Here is a 16,543-nt window from a genome sequence, read left to right as displayed (position 1 = left end):
TTGTATAGAGAAACCGCCGACTGGGTCCATAGGCACTAGGGGTTTGAATATGGCGGTCACAGCAGTCCTAGAAGTAAGCTTGCATACGTAGCTAGTCATGGGGTGGTAAACCAAGCTTCTAATTGGCTAGTCCAGACCACAGGATTCCTAAGGTCTGTGAGTATGAGGTCTTGAACTAAAAGAATAGGATTTTACAGTACTTTTTACTCAATTAACAGTTAGCCAGATATTTTACTAAATTCTTTTTTAAATATGCTAGCAGTTAACCAGATTTTTTACAGATATGCTGTCATTTAATCAATATCAATGAAATGAAGTTGGTAGGAGGGACTGTGTTATTCAGGCTGTTTGAGCTATATTTTGTTTGTTGTCTTGCTTAATACAGCAGCCTGGTTAGGAATACAAATAGTGTTAAGCTCCATCTCTCTATGGACCCTAGGCTAGCCATTATAGGCCCACATGTAATATCTGGCTAAAGGAACCCGTCCTACTAGTGCTGCTGTATGACCCAAAAGTTTCTTAAGCGCATGAGCCAATGGTTTTGGAGTTGCAAGCACAGACAGGGCTTGAACCCGGAGGTTGAGAACTCTGGAGCTCAGGAGCCTGACGATTTGATAGATCATGTGTAAATGACACCCTTTGAAATCCCGAACTTGTACAGGCTGAAGGCTTGTTTTTGGATAGTTGACTGTAATGCCTAAGCTGCCACACATGAGTGAAGGAGTCTGTGGCCATGATCAAAGAAGAACTTTGTGGGGGCAGTCAGGAGCCAATCATGGAGGTACAGAAAGTCCTGAAAACCCTGCAGCCAGAGCAAGGCTGTGCCCTCTGCCATGTTCTTGTTAAACACCCAAGGGGCAGTGGTGAGACCAAATGGCAGGGCCCTGAACTAGTAATGTTTGGGTCCCAGATGGAAGCAAAGAAACCTCCGGGAATGACCATGACCATCTATCTTGATGTGATGGTAAGCGTCCTTGTGGTTTATTGAGCACATCCAATCATCCTTCCTCAGAAGAGGTAAGATAGACTGCACTGTGACCATCCGATACTTGGTCTTTTTGACAAACTGGATCAGCTTGCTCAAATTCAAAATTGGTATGATGTTTGTTATTTTCTTTGGAACTAAAAAGATCCTGAAAGACACTGGATCTTACTTGGTCTAGTTAGACCTCCTAAATGATTCAATTTATAAGCAGCTTTTGTATCTCTGCTGCTGCATAAAGTCTCCGATGAGGTGGAATATCTAGGAGATGTTTTGGGTAATAGTTTGGGACTTCCAAAAATGGAATGTAATAACCTCTGGGTATGACTCTCAACACCAACATTTCTGAGTCAGTGGCCTTCCCAGCTTTTGGATGGGGAGCTAGACAACCACTGACTGCTTCTGGAGAAGAGCAGCCAAGCAAACCTTCAGGATCCCTGGAACAGCTCAGTAGAAAAAGGCTCATGAAAGCCCTGATTCTATGGACTACTCCTGCCCCGTAAGATGCTTACCCCTTTTTTGATTCCTAGAAAAGGTCCACAGGGGGTAGAAAAACCTACTTTGGGGGGCAGAGTTTTCCCATTTTGTTTGCTTCTCAACAGAGTGTCCTTAACATTGGGCCCAAACAAAGAGGGACCCATCAAGAGGGGCATTGATGGAAGGATGCTTTGAAACAGTCCTCAGAGTTACGTAGAATCCAGGCGTGGCACTGCATTGCACTCCCGTAGCCTGCTGCTCAATACGCTCAATCAGCTGCATTAAAGATGAGACTCATTGAAACATTGGTGATGGAAATCAAGGTGGACAACTGAGTCTTTTTCTGAGTATTCAGAGACTGCTGTGTCTTGAGGGTACTTTACACTTTGGACAGTAGGTCCCATTGAAGCCTTGTCAAGTGAGATAAGTCAATACCCTCAATGCAAGGGTAGATGAGGCACAGTCATGCTTCCCTAATTGAGACTGTTCAGGGGGTGAAATGAGGAGCTGTCCTCCGAAATCTCCTCCTTGGTGGCTGTTGCCACAATGGCATTGACCAACAGACCCTTACTCCAACGAAGCCCCTCTTTGGGAGGGGCAAGATCTCTATCCAGCTTACTAGTAATGGGTAGCACTGTGTCAGGCTCCTTCCACTTCCTCCGGGATACCAGGTCTATAAAGGCATCCACAGGGGAACCACCCAAGGCATGGATGGGCCTATACCAAAGACCTCCAGAAATACTGACTCCTCTGGAAAGGGGACTTTGATAGGCCAGCCTCCATGCAAACCTCCCATTCTGGCAAGTCCAAGGAAGAGGAGAAAGAGTCTGGAAGCCCTGCCGTGTGGTCACACTGGAAGGCTGGCTGGCATAGGCTGTCACAGAACCAACTGTTGGCTAGCCAGAGGAACAAATGAAAACTGGGAAGGGGTACCACTTGGAGAAATCCGACCCTTATCCCTAGAAGAGAACATCCTCAACAACATCAAAGTCCAAGGTGAGACAGACCTCTCTTATCCAAGGGTCCTAGTATCCAAGGATACCAGAAACAACCCTGAACGCAAGAGAGCCATGCCTACACCCAATGCTGAGAGCAGAACCAAATTGTCTGAAGCTGAAGCTCTTAGAGTAAGCAAAGATCCAACCACAGGAGCTGTTGACCTCAACCCGGAAACCCCAGCTTCGATGCCACAGCTTCAAGGTACCAACTACACTTAAGTTGGTAGAGGCTACCAAGGAACAGAATGGAGACTAAGATGGCCAAACCATTGGATATGATCTGGGAAGTGGAAACTCAGCTGACCTCAAAGATCTCAGATCTGAATGGGCTGAGAGTCTCAGTGTTGGACACAGACCCAAGGGTATCAGCCCTAACTGAACATGGGTCTTCAAAAAGGAACTCATCAGCTGCTCCAGATCAGTAGTTTTGATGCTACCTGCTGACCTCAATGAGTGGACAGAATAAGCCTCCGGAGGATTTCTTGGAGTATCTGTGAGAAGGCAGTCCTGAGTGCTGGATCTGAGCTAAGGAGGTGAAGTGGAAGACTCCGGTGACCAAAGAGGAGGAGTGTTGGGAAAAAAGGAGAAGCTACCCTATCTGAAGTTGCCCCTTTGACCAGGAAAGGGCTCGAAATGCTTGAAGCCAGAGAAGTAATATTGCCTGATTTGGGCTATGAAGGGGGGATGGTCTTGACATCGGAGCTGAAGTCAGCACCAGGACTACTAGGGAAGGAGAAAGTTGGGAAACTTTGGCTGTGGGAAACCCAAGGGAGCAGATCCAGAGGTGAATGATGACAAAGGCTGCATACACTCCTCTTTAGTCTGCTTGGAGTCTCGTGACAGGAACATCTCACACCCAGTCTTGGGAGTCGTAAGGTGAATCTGCTCTAGAAGAAGAAGAAGAAAAGCAGTAGCAGAAGAACCAGAGGGTAGAAGCTCTTTCAAAACAAACTTGCCGCTATACTTGTTGATGGCTTGAGAGCCAAGGCTGTCACAAATGGAGCAACCCAAATAATAAATACATTTTAGGTGCATATCCTGTTATGGCAACTTGTGCTCTTAGGAGAAACACTTTTTCCAACCTTTGTCCATCTAAAAACCCTACTAAAACTACAGTTCAAAAATGCACAGAAACACCAAAACAACCTAAAGTTAAATGGATAAAAAAGGTGAGAAGGGAAAGAGTTACAGACTACACTACCTACTAATGCATGAATTATGTAACAGTACTAGGACAACACTGACTACTTACAGGGGTAAGGAAAAAAAATCTTTCCAAAGATACTATGCGTAACTCTTCACATATAACAATGTAAAGTGGAGCAAAGACCAAGCTGCAGACATGAATAGTGGCAAACTAGATCAAGGAAGTTGATGGAGTGGGGAGTTATGGGTAAGGAAGCCAGAGCCAAGTGGGCTAAAGACTTCTGAATTGGCCCAGTGTCCCACAGGTTGAAGCCAGATGGAGCAGACAACATTGGGTATAAAGTTTAACCCACCAGATAGAAACAATTTCCCCAGATTGCCAGCTGCACCTAAAGGCATCATCTTACTCATAATCAAGGAAATTGTCATTTTCATTCTTTCCTCAACGAATGGGTTCAGATCTGATCCTCGGATCTGACTCTACCACGTTCTCTAGATTCTAGGATCTAACTCTTGAGTTCCTCCCTTACCAATAATGTCTCTGACCACTGTGTTACCTCAGATGCCATTTGCTGCTCTTCAGGTTTGGACGGGATTGCGATCTCTTGAGCTCGTTGTGGGTTTAGTGAGTGCAAAAATTTATATTTCTTCTCTTAAAATATTTCCTTGTTATTAGTAATATTATCTCCCTTACCTCTCTTCTAAACTTTCTAGCTACCAGAATTGAGATATTTTTTCAATAGTCGTCTTTACTATTGTTGGTAACCTTTCTTCTTCTGTTACGTCTCTTTGAGGTATTTTCTAGTCATACCATTGTTGGTATAACATTTTTCTAGCTGTTATAATTGTTTAAAAAAACTTTTCCTTTTCTCCCTTGTTTATAGGCTTTCTATCATGTGTTGCCTTACAGTATGGACAAAAACCTACTGGATTCAAAAGTGCACTTCCACTGGGCATAAGATGCCCACAGTGTGTGTGTGTATTGTCTAGGGCCAGCACACTGGGATACCACCTGCTACATTTGTGCAGCGTTTAATGCCAGGGTCATTAGTGATAGGAGGAACAAGCTTGTTTTAAAAAAAGCATCCTTCTACTGGTACTTTATCATGAGGGGCTCAAACCCCCTCTCATAAATCCAAGGAGCCCAGGGAGCACCGAAAACAGTCCCCTGCATGGTCTCCTAAGTCAGTAATACCTTTTGAGCCAACTAAAAAGGTTTTGAAGAGTTTGCATCTGAAGTCTTCAGATCTGACATCTACTGTTGCCAAGTCTTCTTAGCTCCATAGTCCATGGTTTCACTGGAGCCAGTATCCCTGAGGTTGAAGTCTCCTTTTCTTCAGGAGACTCCTAAAAAGTCTTCCAGGCCACCTTCCACTTCTTCCTCCATTAGGTCCTCCTGAAGTCTTTGAGGCAGAGGTGGATAGGATGATAAGACAATTCCTTAGGACACAGATCCAGATGGGGGTCTTGCTAGCTCTGGATCCATGAGCCTTAAACCCTCTTTCCAGCCTGTTATCCCTCCTTCTCTGATCTGACCTACTGTTTTGGGGCCCTTGGTTCCAAGATCCCCAAGTGTAGAATCATCAGATCTGAAGATTCTTCTATTTTCCACTCTGGCGACTTCCTTGATCCGATAGTCTTTTGTCCTTCTGCAGCATGATCATTCTCAGAGTCAAAGCACTGGGGTTGGATCCAAGGGGTTGACATTGACTCTGAAGCTTTAGGAGCCATTGCTTCCCCTCAGGGTTTCAGCATTGGACAGATCGGCTCTGACTCCTCCTTCGGAGCAGACAGTCATGGAAGGCCTTGGTTCGTCTGCACTGAGAGTCTTGGCTCTGGTTGAATTGTCTTTGGCTTCTCTGGTCCTTCCACCTTTGAGGTGGTGGAGTTGGTTTTCTCTCACCCCAGAGCAGTTTTGACTCTTGCTTCTTTGGATCCATTCCCTGTTCCCTATTCAGATCCTGTGCCTGAGTCTAACCATCCTACACCTCAGGGATCCTGTATGAGCTTCCATGCAGTTCCTGCCAGGGAACTCCTCACTTTTTCTGACAACTCTCCAGAACAAACCACCGAAGAGGTTCCTCGGAAGAGGTCGCAGAAGAGGAAGCAGTTGGATTTCCCTGTAGGAATCCATCACAGAAGACACTGATTTTGATGAAGGGGAAGGGGTCCCCTTAGATCTCCACCTGAGGATGTCTCATTTGGAGACATATCTTAGAGATCCTTCACCAAAAGGGTGGTTTTCACAAACCCCTTCCCAGGGGGAATCAGTGTTCTTGGAAGCCTTTAGGTCTGGCCATCTACGTCTTTGGTTACCCCTTACCACATGAGCTTATAGACTTTGTCTGCAGCAGGGCATGTAATTAAACAAGCTCTGAGGAACTGATCACCAAATGCCTGGACAAAAGTTTGAGCACCCCATCTGACAGACAGCACTGGACCTAGGGAAATCCCTGTAGATGCCATGGTTGTTGCAGCAGCCACTAAAACGTGGCTTGAACAGAGCTCCACTGTCTATCCCCCTAATTGTCAGTCTAGGATGTTGAACAAGTTTGGGAAGCAAGTGTATGCTTCACCGACCTTTGCCTTAGAGTCGCTAAATTACTTGGCATATTTTGTTAGGTTACAAAGAGACTTGGTTAAGAAACTCTCTAGCTCTACCCCAGGTCCATGTCCACAGAGGAACAAAAGTCTTTTTCCTCATGACTGGCCACCCTGCAACCCATTACTAATACATCCATGAGGTTAATCTTGCACGCAGCTGAAGGTTTCTCACGGGTGGTCAGTTCAGGCATAGCCATTAGGAGACATGCCTAGATGCAGTTGAGATTTTGCAGAGCCCTTCAAGGCGTCATTTATGAATGCTCCTTTTGATGGATCTTCTTTGTTTGGGCCCACAGTTTGAAATGTTTTCTTGCAGTGAGAAAGATGAAAAGATCTTGTCTGCTGTAGGAATCCACTTTCCTACCCCACAGAGACCCTTTTCTAGGAATCAACTCGGTGATAAAAACTTGTGGTTCCAGGAATTTCAAGGACCTTTCCAAGAGTCACACACAGACTTTTCCTTCAGAGAGGGAATAGCTACAATGGAAGGCATCTCCCACGTGGCAGAGGGGGACCATAGAATCAAGGGTCTCAAGATTCCTTCTTGGACAGATTCTTTCAGCATTCCTGAAAGATTTCCCGACTGTCCCTCTCTGGAGGCAGTCAGGGGGCACTTGTCCTTGCACCTAAAAGCCTGGATAGCCATCACAAAAGATTCATGAGTGCAGATGTTCATATCCAGAAGATATTTCATTCCCTTTTTTCTGGTTCCTCAAAGCAAAAGGGAATGTCTCCCTGATATCCCACCCAAGCAGAGGGAGTTAGCAGCTCTAGAGATTCAAAAGCCGCTGGACAAAAAAGTCATCCAAGAGGGCCATCAGACCAAAGATGATCCAGAATGTGCTCAAGGTTCTGTTTAGTGCCAAAGAAAATGGGGAATTTGAGACCCTTTTTGGATCTCAGTTATCTGAACCAGTTTGTAAAGAATTCCACATTGGATGGTCACTGTTCAGTCCATTCTACCTCTCCTACAGAAAGACGACTGGAAGACAGGTACTGTGATATTAAAATGAACTGGTGATCTCGAGCATACCTACACTTCAGCTGGGAGCCAGTTATTACCAATTCAGAGCCCTACCCTTCTTACTACAGCCCCCCGAGGTGTTCACCAAATGCACGGCAGTGGTAGCAGCTCATCTAAGACTGCTCAGATTTAGTGTTTTCTTTCTTAGACGACTGACTCTTTACTGCACCAATCAGGCATCATCTGGAAAGAGCCAGAGATTACTTGCTCCAGCTGTCTCACTCTCTGGGAATTACCATCAATCTGTCTAAGTCACAGCTTCATCCAGTTCAAGTCTTGGAGTTTATAGGGGCTCATCTAGACACAATTGTCTAGCTTTTCTGCCTCAAAACAGCATTCTTTTTTTGATGTTGCATGTCAGATAGGATCTTGCTCATTCTTCTCCCCTAGCAAATATAGTACTCAAAGCTTTAGAGTCGATGGGTGCTCCAGTAATTTCAATACCCATGGCTCATCTTCATATGAGAATTCTTCAACGAACTCTAGCAGTACAGTGATCTTTTCATCGACATCAGTCCTGTTTAGCAGTTGCTGCATCCAGCAATTGCTTGGTCTGTCCTAGTTGCTTGGTGTGGTCTTTGGGCTCCCTTTCTAGGCATTCTTTTCCTCAATAGTTACAGAGCTGGATCTTCATTCTTGGTATTCCTCATTACTTAATCTGTGGTGTGTGTTTTCTGTCTCCTGCCTCCCTGATGATTTCCGTGTTTGGGATTCAGCCCAAGCATAGCATCCAACAAGACAGCTTTTTCAGTATCACATGTAACAGATGTGCTATTTCATCAGCTCTTCAAAAGAGACCTTATCTGGTGGGTCAGGAATACCTTTCTGTAGTCCTCCTTGGTTGGATTGTGATATTCTGTTTCTAACTCACTCTGGCCTGTGTTTTTGTATTTTGTATAAGCCAGGTATATATGTATTTGTTATGTCACTTGTCAGCAATGTGGATTACAAATCTTCATTGTAATTGTTTATCTTCAAGTGGGTCCATGTCACAGGCAAGGCGATGAACTTCCAGACTTATGTTGTAGTCAGTTGGTGATTTCACATTTTGTGTAAACCGAGGTGCTTGTCTGATTCTACACATGGGATGTTTAATTAAAAGATGTAGAGATGCAGACTGCTAATCAGAAGGAGAGGATCAACCACCTCGGCCATATAACCTATCAGGGAGGATCCTTTTCATAACTCAAATGATATGCTAAAAACATGTTTCTTCTAGTTTTATAGGAGTCTGTCTAGCTGCTGACATAAGTCATTATGAACTAGTACTATTTTATAAATATACATATCCTTGTAACACATTCCCTTTTGAATTCTATCAGACTGTTGACCTTCCTTATGTGTAGTGGTAAACATTTTCAATGTTTTGCAAAATATATTTTTGTACTGTTAGTGTTATATAATTGTACAACTGTCACTGGATAAAGTTATATAAAATGTCACTGAACTTATTGAACTATACTGTAAAAATTTTACTAACTAGGTATTCATGTAATTTTGTGGGGCTTTTCTCCCCTGCTGAAAACGGGCACTGTACAGTCAGACTTTCCCCTGGTCAGCTAAAATAAACATATTCTAAAGGATCTTCCTTTTATCTCGCAATATTGTGAAGGTGATGTCACTAGGGGACCTCATTGCCCTTGGCTGCCTTAGTTGCTGTAGTACGTGATTTACCATTAATTGTGTGAGCTTTGGACATTCAAGCTATCTAACCAGTGCACCCACAGAGCAGGGAAAATGCTGTGTTTTGTTATACCAGATTCTTCCCTGTTTGCAAGAAGACCATCTATGGAGTTTTGTTCTGGATCTAGCAAACTCAAACCAATTCATCAGAAAGTAAATTTTGTTGACTGGTACTCTTCCTTTTCCAGGATATCTTTCTGGTGATTCAGATTACGTGGGATATTTGTATGTATATTCTCAAGCGCATAGATGTTCTTCATATTGAACCAGTCAACAAAGGATAGTTAAATTATAGTGTTTGTATTTATTTTTCCCAATTTGACTGAGCAGGTCTCACTAGGCCAGTGGTCTCTTGTCAGAGAGAACCAAAGTAGTAGTTATACTGACTAGGGGAAATTTGGCCAGGGCACCAGGAAACTTGTCCACCTCTTTTCAATAAGTGTCATGGTATCTTTTACATCTACCTAAACTACTGCCAGCTCAGGTAAATAAGGCCTCAATTTGACATCTCATCCAAAGGATGGCACACTCAGGATTGCAGCAACACACACCCTTATGCTGCACTGCAGTTTCAGTATTGGAAAATGAATCCAAGCACCTGTTGTGGGGATAGAACTTACAGCTTGCCAAAGGAAAGTGTGCTGTCTGTTGAGCCACTGACAATGCAACAAGCAAACACCAAGGTTGTAGTACTTTGCAGTAAATGTGTACCCCTCTCTCTCTCCATATATATATATATATATATATATATATATATCATCATCATCTTCTTCTTTCGGCTGTTCCTGTTGGGGGTCGCCACAGCGGATCATCTGTTTCCATTTCTTCTTGTCCTCTGAATCTTGCTCTGTCATACCAACCACCTGCATGTCCTCTCTCACCACATCCATAAATCTTATCTTAGGCCTTCCTCTTTTCCTGTTACCTGGTAGCTTCATCCTTAGCATCTTTTTCCCAATGTACTCAGCATCCCTCCTCAGCACATGTCCAAACCAACGTAATTTTGCCTCTCTGGCTTTGTCTCCAAACCTTCCAACCTAGGCTGACCATCTAATATACGGATCTATATTATATCCTCGAACGCTTAAAAAAGCGAATGCTGATTGATCAAACTTATTTTCGCGAAACTGCAAAATATCGAAGCAGCAGAAACTCGAATTTTTTCCTAGGGAAAGAATTCGGTTGTCCGTTTCTGTTGCTTCGGTATTTTCACTGTTATGGTGGAAAGTTACCGGTCGGCTTCAGGTAAGTGTGCGATTGTGTGGATGTGAGTATTAGGGTGATTTAGGTGATTTAGGGTTAGGGCTCGGGTTAGGTGTGTGTGCGATTGAGTGGACATGAGGGTTAGGGCGGATTTAAGTGGGTTAGGGAGCGAGTGAGGTGAGTGTGCGATAGTGACGGACCTTAGGGTTTGGGTTAAGGTAAATGGGTAGTTAGTGGTGTGTGCATAGTTTAGTGTAGGGTTAGGTATCAGAGTTTAGGTGTATGTGTGTGGATTTCTGTTTGTTTGGTGTGCTTGTGTTGTGTGTATGTGTTTTGTATCAGCGATTTTTTTCCCTGGGAAAAAAATCGCTGATCTGACAGTTCGAGATTGTAAGCTTTCACTTAAATTAGGTCGATCAATCAGCGTTCGCTTTTTTAAGCGTTCAATGATATAATATAGACCCTAATATACTTATTCCTAATCCTATCCACCCTCATCACACCCAGTGCATGCAAATCTTAACATCTTTAACTCTGCCACATCCAGCTCAGACTCCTGCCTTTTTGTCAGTGCCGCTGTCTCCAACCCATATAATATAGCAGGTCTCACTACCCTCTTGTAGACCTTCCCTTTCACTCTTACTGGTACTAGTCTGTCACAAATCACTCCTGACACTCTTCTCCACCCACTCCATCCTGCATGTACTCTCTTATTCACCTCTCTTCCACACTCACCGTTACTCTGATCTATTGATCCCAAGTATTTAAACTCATCCACCTTCGCCACCTCTACTTCTTGCATCCTCACCATTCCTCTATCCTCCCTTTCATTCACACACACATATTCTGTCTTAGTCCTGCTAACCTTCATTCCTCTCTTTCTAGATCATATCTCCATCTCTGCAGGGTCTCCTCCACCTGTTCCCTACTCTCACTACAGATCACAATGTCATCTGCAAACATCATAGTCCACGGGGACTCCTGTCTGATCTCATCTGTCAACCTGTCCATCACCATTGCAAATAAGAAAGGGCTCAGAGCTGTTCCTTGATGTAACCCCACCTTAAACGCATCTGTCACTCACACCGCAGACCTCACTGCTGTCACACTACCCTCGTACATATCCTGTACCACTCTTACATACTTCTGTGACACTCCTGCCTTCCTCATACAATACCACAACTCCTCTCTAGGCACCCTGTCATATGCTTTCTCTAAGTCTACAAAAACACAATGCAACTCCTTTTGACATTCTCTGTACTTCTCCATCAGCACTCTCAGAGCAAACATCGCATCTGTAGTGCTCTTTCCTGGCATGAAACCATACTGCTGATCACTAATCATCACGTCCCTTCTTAACCTAGCTTCCACTACTCTTTCCCATAACTTCATACTGTGACTGATCAATTTATTCCCTCTGTAGTTACTACAGCTCTGCACATCACCCTTATTCTTAAAAATCGGTACCAAAACACTTTTTCTCCATTCCTCAGGCATCCTCTCACTTTCCAAGATTTCATTAAACAATCTGGTTAAAAACTCCACTGCCATTTCACCTAAACACCTCCATGCTTCCAGAGATATGTCATCTGGGCCATCAGCCTTTCCATTCTTTATCCTCTTCATAGCTCTCCTTACTTCCTCCTTGCTAATCCATTGTACTTCATCATTTTCTATCCCCACATCATCCAACCTTCTCTCCCTCTCATTCTCTTTATTCAACAACCCCTCAAAGTACTCTTTCTATCTCCTCAACATACTCTCCTCGCTTGTGAGTATGTTTCCTTCATTATCCTTTATCACCTTTACCTGCTGCACATCTTTCCTAGCTCGGTCCCTCTGTCTAGCCAATCGGTACAGGTCCTTTTGTCCCTCCTTAGTGTCCAACCTTTCATACAACTCTTCATATGCCTTATCCTTAGCCTTCGCCACCTCTCTCTTTGCCATGCACATCATCTCCTTATACTCCTGTCTACTTTCTTCATCTCTCTGACAGTCCCACTTCTTCTTTGCCAACCTCTTTCTCTGTATACTCTCCTGTACTTCCTCATTCCACCACCATGTCTCCTTGTCATCCTTCCTCTGTCCAGATGTCATACCAAGCACCTTTCTAGCCATCTCCCTTACTAGCTCTGCTGTAGTTACCCAGCTATTTGGTAACTCTTCACTGCCACCCAGTGCCTGTCTTAACTCATCCCTGAACTCCACCTCACAATTACCCTTTTTCAATTTCCACTATTTGATCCTTGGTGCTGCCCTCACACTCCTCCTCCTGTTCTTGATCACCAACATCATCCTACAAACCACCATCCTATGCTGCCTAACTACACTTTCCCCGGTCACCATTTTACAGTCTCCTATCTCCTTCAAACTGGCCCTCCTACATAAGATATAATCCACCTGTTTGCATCTTCTTCCACTCTTGTATGTCACCCTATGCTCCTCCCTCTTGTTAAATACGTATTCACCACAGCCATGTCCATCCTTTTCGCAAAATCCACTACCATCTGACCTTCTGCATTCCTTTGTTTAACACCATACCTACCCATCACTCCGTCATCCCCTCTGTTCCCTTCACCAGCATGCCCATTGAAATCTGCTCCAATCACCACTCTCTCACCCTTAGGTACAGTCATCACCACTTCATCCAATTCACTCCAAAAGTTTTCTTTCTCATCCATTGCACACCCAACTTGTGGAGCATATGCACTAACAACATTCATTGTTACATCATCAATTTCCAGCTTCATAAACATCACTCTTTCCGACACTCTTAGCATACTGTTCCTTCAGGATAACTCCTACGCCATTTCTCCTCCCATCCACACCATGATAAAACTATTTAAACCCACCTCCGATATACCTAGCCTTACTCCCCTTCCATCTGGTCTCTTGCACACACAATATACCAACCTTCCTTCTGTCCATCATATCAGCTAGCTCTCTCCCTCTACCAGTCATACTGCCATCATTCAAAGTTCTGACCCTCACTACCACAGTCCTAGCCTTTCTCCTATCTTCCTGCCTTCGGCTATGCCTTCCACCTCTTCTTTTCCTTCGGCCAACAGTAGCCCAATTTCCGCCAGCACCCTGTTGGCCAACGGTACTGGTGGCAGTCATCGTTAACCTGGGCTTCGACCGATCCGGTATGGAAATATTTACTGATGTCTGCATGAAATTATTTGGTGAAGTTTTACGCCGGATGCCCTTCCTGACACAACCCTCCCCATTTATCCGGGCTTGGGACCGGCACAAAGAAATGCACTGGCTTTGTGCATCCCCAGTGGCTGGGTTATAGATATATAGATATATATATATATATATATATATATATATATATATAATTTATTTATTTATTTATTTATTTTACTTAAATTTGCAGGCATTTCTTATTCAGTACAGTTTGTTCAGTATATGAGTTAGTGTACATCACAAACATGGGAGGGGGGGGAGGCACATCATTGCCTGCTGCAAAATATATTAGTTTGTACGTTCATTCATTCTTTCTCTGATTATCTTGTTAATCCATGTAATCATTATCTTTCTTTTTGCACATATAATTATTTAAATTTTATCTTTTTTTGCATTCTTCCATTTGAAATGCGGATTCCTCGTTTTGGTAATCAACTAGTTCCTGTTCTGTTTGTGAATGATGCATTTAATATTGAAAAGGATGTGTCATACATACACACACACACACACACACACACACACACACACACACACACACACACACACACACAGAAGAAAATGTCACATTATGCCACTCTAAAGTAGAGTATAAATACAGACTTAAACGCTTTAGAATGGTGGTGATTGTTTTTGAGATTCTGCTCATACATCAGTTTCTTTGCCAGTTTTTCATTTTTTGCCTTTTTTCCAGTGTATCATACAAATGTTATACATATGTTATCTAGTCATTATTATTATTTTCTACTCCTATCCTATGTATTTTTGCTATTTTATTTTGATTTTTGTGTTGGTGTTTGTATACAGGTGTACGTTTGTTGGTAGATGAAGACTTTGAAGATCCTTGGCTGCTTTTTTCTTGTTTGTTGATTGTCTTATATTTTGATGCATGTGTTACATTTATTTACAGCAATCTATGATGTCATAGAAGAAAAGCTAGAAAATGAGCCTGATTTTCAGTATATTCCAGAGAAATCTCTGGATGGAGTCCACCATGATGAGAATGGTTTAAAGGAATCCATGGTGCACCTCAAAGATGGACTTAAAAGCGGAGCTGTTCTTGCTCAATTTGATGTAAGTGTTTTTCTTCATCTGTAATTAACTATGAAAGATGTTTTATGTATTGTTAGCAATGATGTGTTTAATTTCAGAGATGGCACATTGATGCTGAGGGTAGAGTTTCTGTTTTGTGTTGTTTGTTTCTCTCTCTCCCATGTCCTAGGTGTATTTTCTCCTATGCAGATTTTGCATGTTCTCCCTGCATCCTCTTGGGAGTTAACCAGGATCTCCATTTGCCTGCTACTTCCCAAAGACATGTAAATAAGTAAATTACTAAGGTTCAAATGGCCCCTAGTTGTATATGTAGTAGTATGTGGGTGAGTGTGGGTGCATCCCACATCAGCTGCCCTCTATGCAGGATTGGATCCAGTCTTAGTCCATTTGCTTGCCAGGTTAGGCTTTTGCACCCCTCAGCAGTGAACTGCATAAAGCAATTATTCAAAAATAAACTAAATGAATAATGAATTTCAGATGGTAGGATATGAGCAACCTACTGACATAATGATAAACTTCCCTTTAATCATGTAGAAGAATTCTTGTTTATGTTGGTGGTCTTCTTGGAGGTCATTATTTAAATTTGTTTTTTTAAGCTGCTTTAAAAGCCTGAAGGATATCTTGTAGCTATGCTGATCATTGGGTGCACATTACACTTGCGTAGCATGAAGCTGGAGGCTTGCACACAGGACAGTGCTGCATGCTAGCACATGACTTGTTTTAGCAGTTCAACAGCCATATCTTTGACTGTAGACAATTAATTAAGTGGAAAAATAAACTTGTATCATTCCTTTTTTCAGGTTTTCAATTAGTTTATTTTCTTCCTTCCCAGCTGGCATTATTTGTGTGTGTGTGTCTGTGTCTGTGTGTGTGTCTGTGTCTTTGTGTGTGTCTGTCTGTGTGTGTGTGTCTGTGTGTCTGTCTTTGTCTTATTCATTTTGAAAGTTAGGCTTCAGGGGCACAGGTTTTCTGCTTTTAGGATTTGTTTCTCAGAATGTCATTTATTATTGTCTCAGGTGCCGAGGTCTGATATTACTAGTAAGAAAGGTATGAGTTTAAGAAAATGACTGCTGATCTCAGCTGAGGATAATTTTACCTACCGTGCATGTGATTTAAAAAGGGAGTATTTGTTGGACTTTCGCTATCACATTTCATTGTGTTTCAATAAACAATGGCAAAAGTCTCACTTGCATTTTGTCCAGTACTAGTATTCACCTGATTTCCTTGTCCTCACATCCCCTTTTGGGAACTTTGTACCATTCCTTTTTATGTGTTTTAATTTTTAGCATCAAGCACAGTTCCTAAAAGGGGAAAATACTTGTGTTTCATGCCTAGTATGGCCACTAAGATGAAATACATGTCAGCTTACTAAATGCTTCCATATTGCTTGTGTCACTCAGCCACTGAGAAATATCAGTCATATCTGTATGTTCTGTAAATAATTCTGAAACTTCCATACGATTGGTGGAATTTGAAGTTGACATGTTTGCAACTTGTCAATCGCATTTGGATGAGTTGCAACTCTGAGTGCTAATTCTGTTACAATATTGTCAGTATCACGCTGTTTTTTCCCCCTATTTTGTCCATTATTGTTATGTGACCCTGGAGTTAGTGTATATAAATAAGGTGGAATGTGTGTACGTTTGTCATTTAGATGGTCGTGGAGTAAACTGAGTTTACAGAAAAAAGACATTACCAGCTCATTGAAAATTATCTGACCACACATTACCAGTTTTTTTTCTGTGTGAGATGTGAGAGTATGATCCCAGAGCTAGTGTATATAATTTGCAGGGGGTACAGCCCCCCCCCCCAGGCAACAAATGTGTGTTTTTAGACTATTTCAGGTTCAAGGAGTTTTGCTCAATGTTTTAAAACTTGATATGTTGAGGATTAGACCACGTATCATATACTCTGGTGTATGGGTCCTTGCTCTCTGAAAGTGGTTTAAAGTTAGTTTCTAGATGAAGTTAAATTAAACATCAGTTTAGTTTTAGCTTCATCTGAATCACTACAGCTCAACCACAGCACACCACCTACATATGCGGAGGTCCTCCACCTAAATATATCCAAACAAAGGAGATCTTCGAGGCAAAAACACACGTGATCTCCACAGCCCTCTACACCACATACCATGTATAGTCCACACACCTGTGCCTTATAGCCACTTAGGCTTCACTATAAACC

General features: G+C 42.7%; 1 protein-coding gene across 1 annotated transcript in view; it reads left to right on the top strand.

Moving 5' to 3' along the window:
- Nucleotides 1-16,543, top strand: part of PTPN4 (protein tyrosine phosphatase non-receptor type 4) — a 3,248,454-nt gene that overhangs the window by 2,365,799 nt on the left and 866,112 nt on the right. The window contains exon 19 of the mRNA XM_044060734.1: nt 14,217-14,380. Coding sequence (XP_043916669.1) covers nt 14,217-14,380 — 164 coding nt within the window. The remainder of the gene's footprint in view (nt 1-14,216; nt 14,381-16,543) is intronic.

The sequence above is a fragment of the Protopterus annectens genome, chromosome 2.part0 (assembly GCF_019279795.1).
Source record: "Protopterus annectens isolate FY-2018-M chromosome 2.part0, PAN1.0, whole genome shotgun sequence".
Classification (NCBI taxonomy): Eukaryota; Metazoa; Chordata; order Ceratodontiformes; family Protopteridae; genus Protopterus; species Protopterus annectens.
The sequence above is the reverse complement of the archived record's forward strand: the minus strand, read 5'-3'. Positions and strand labels throughout refer to the sequence as shown.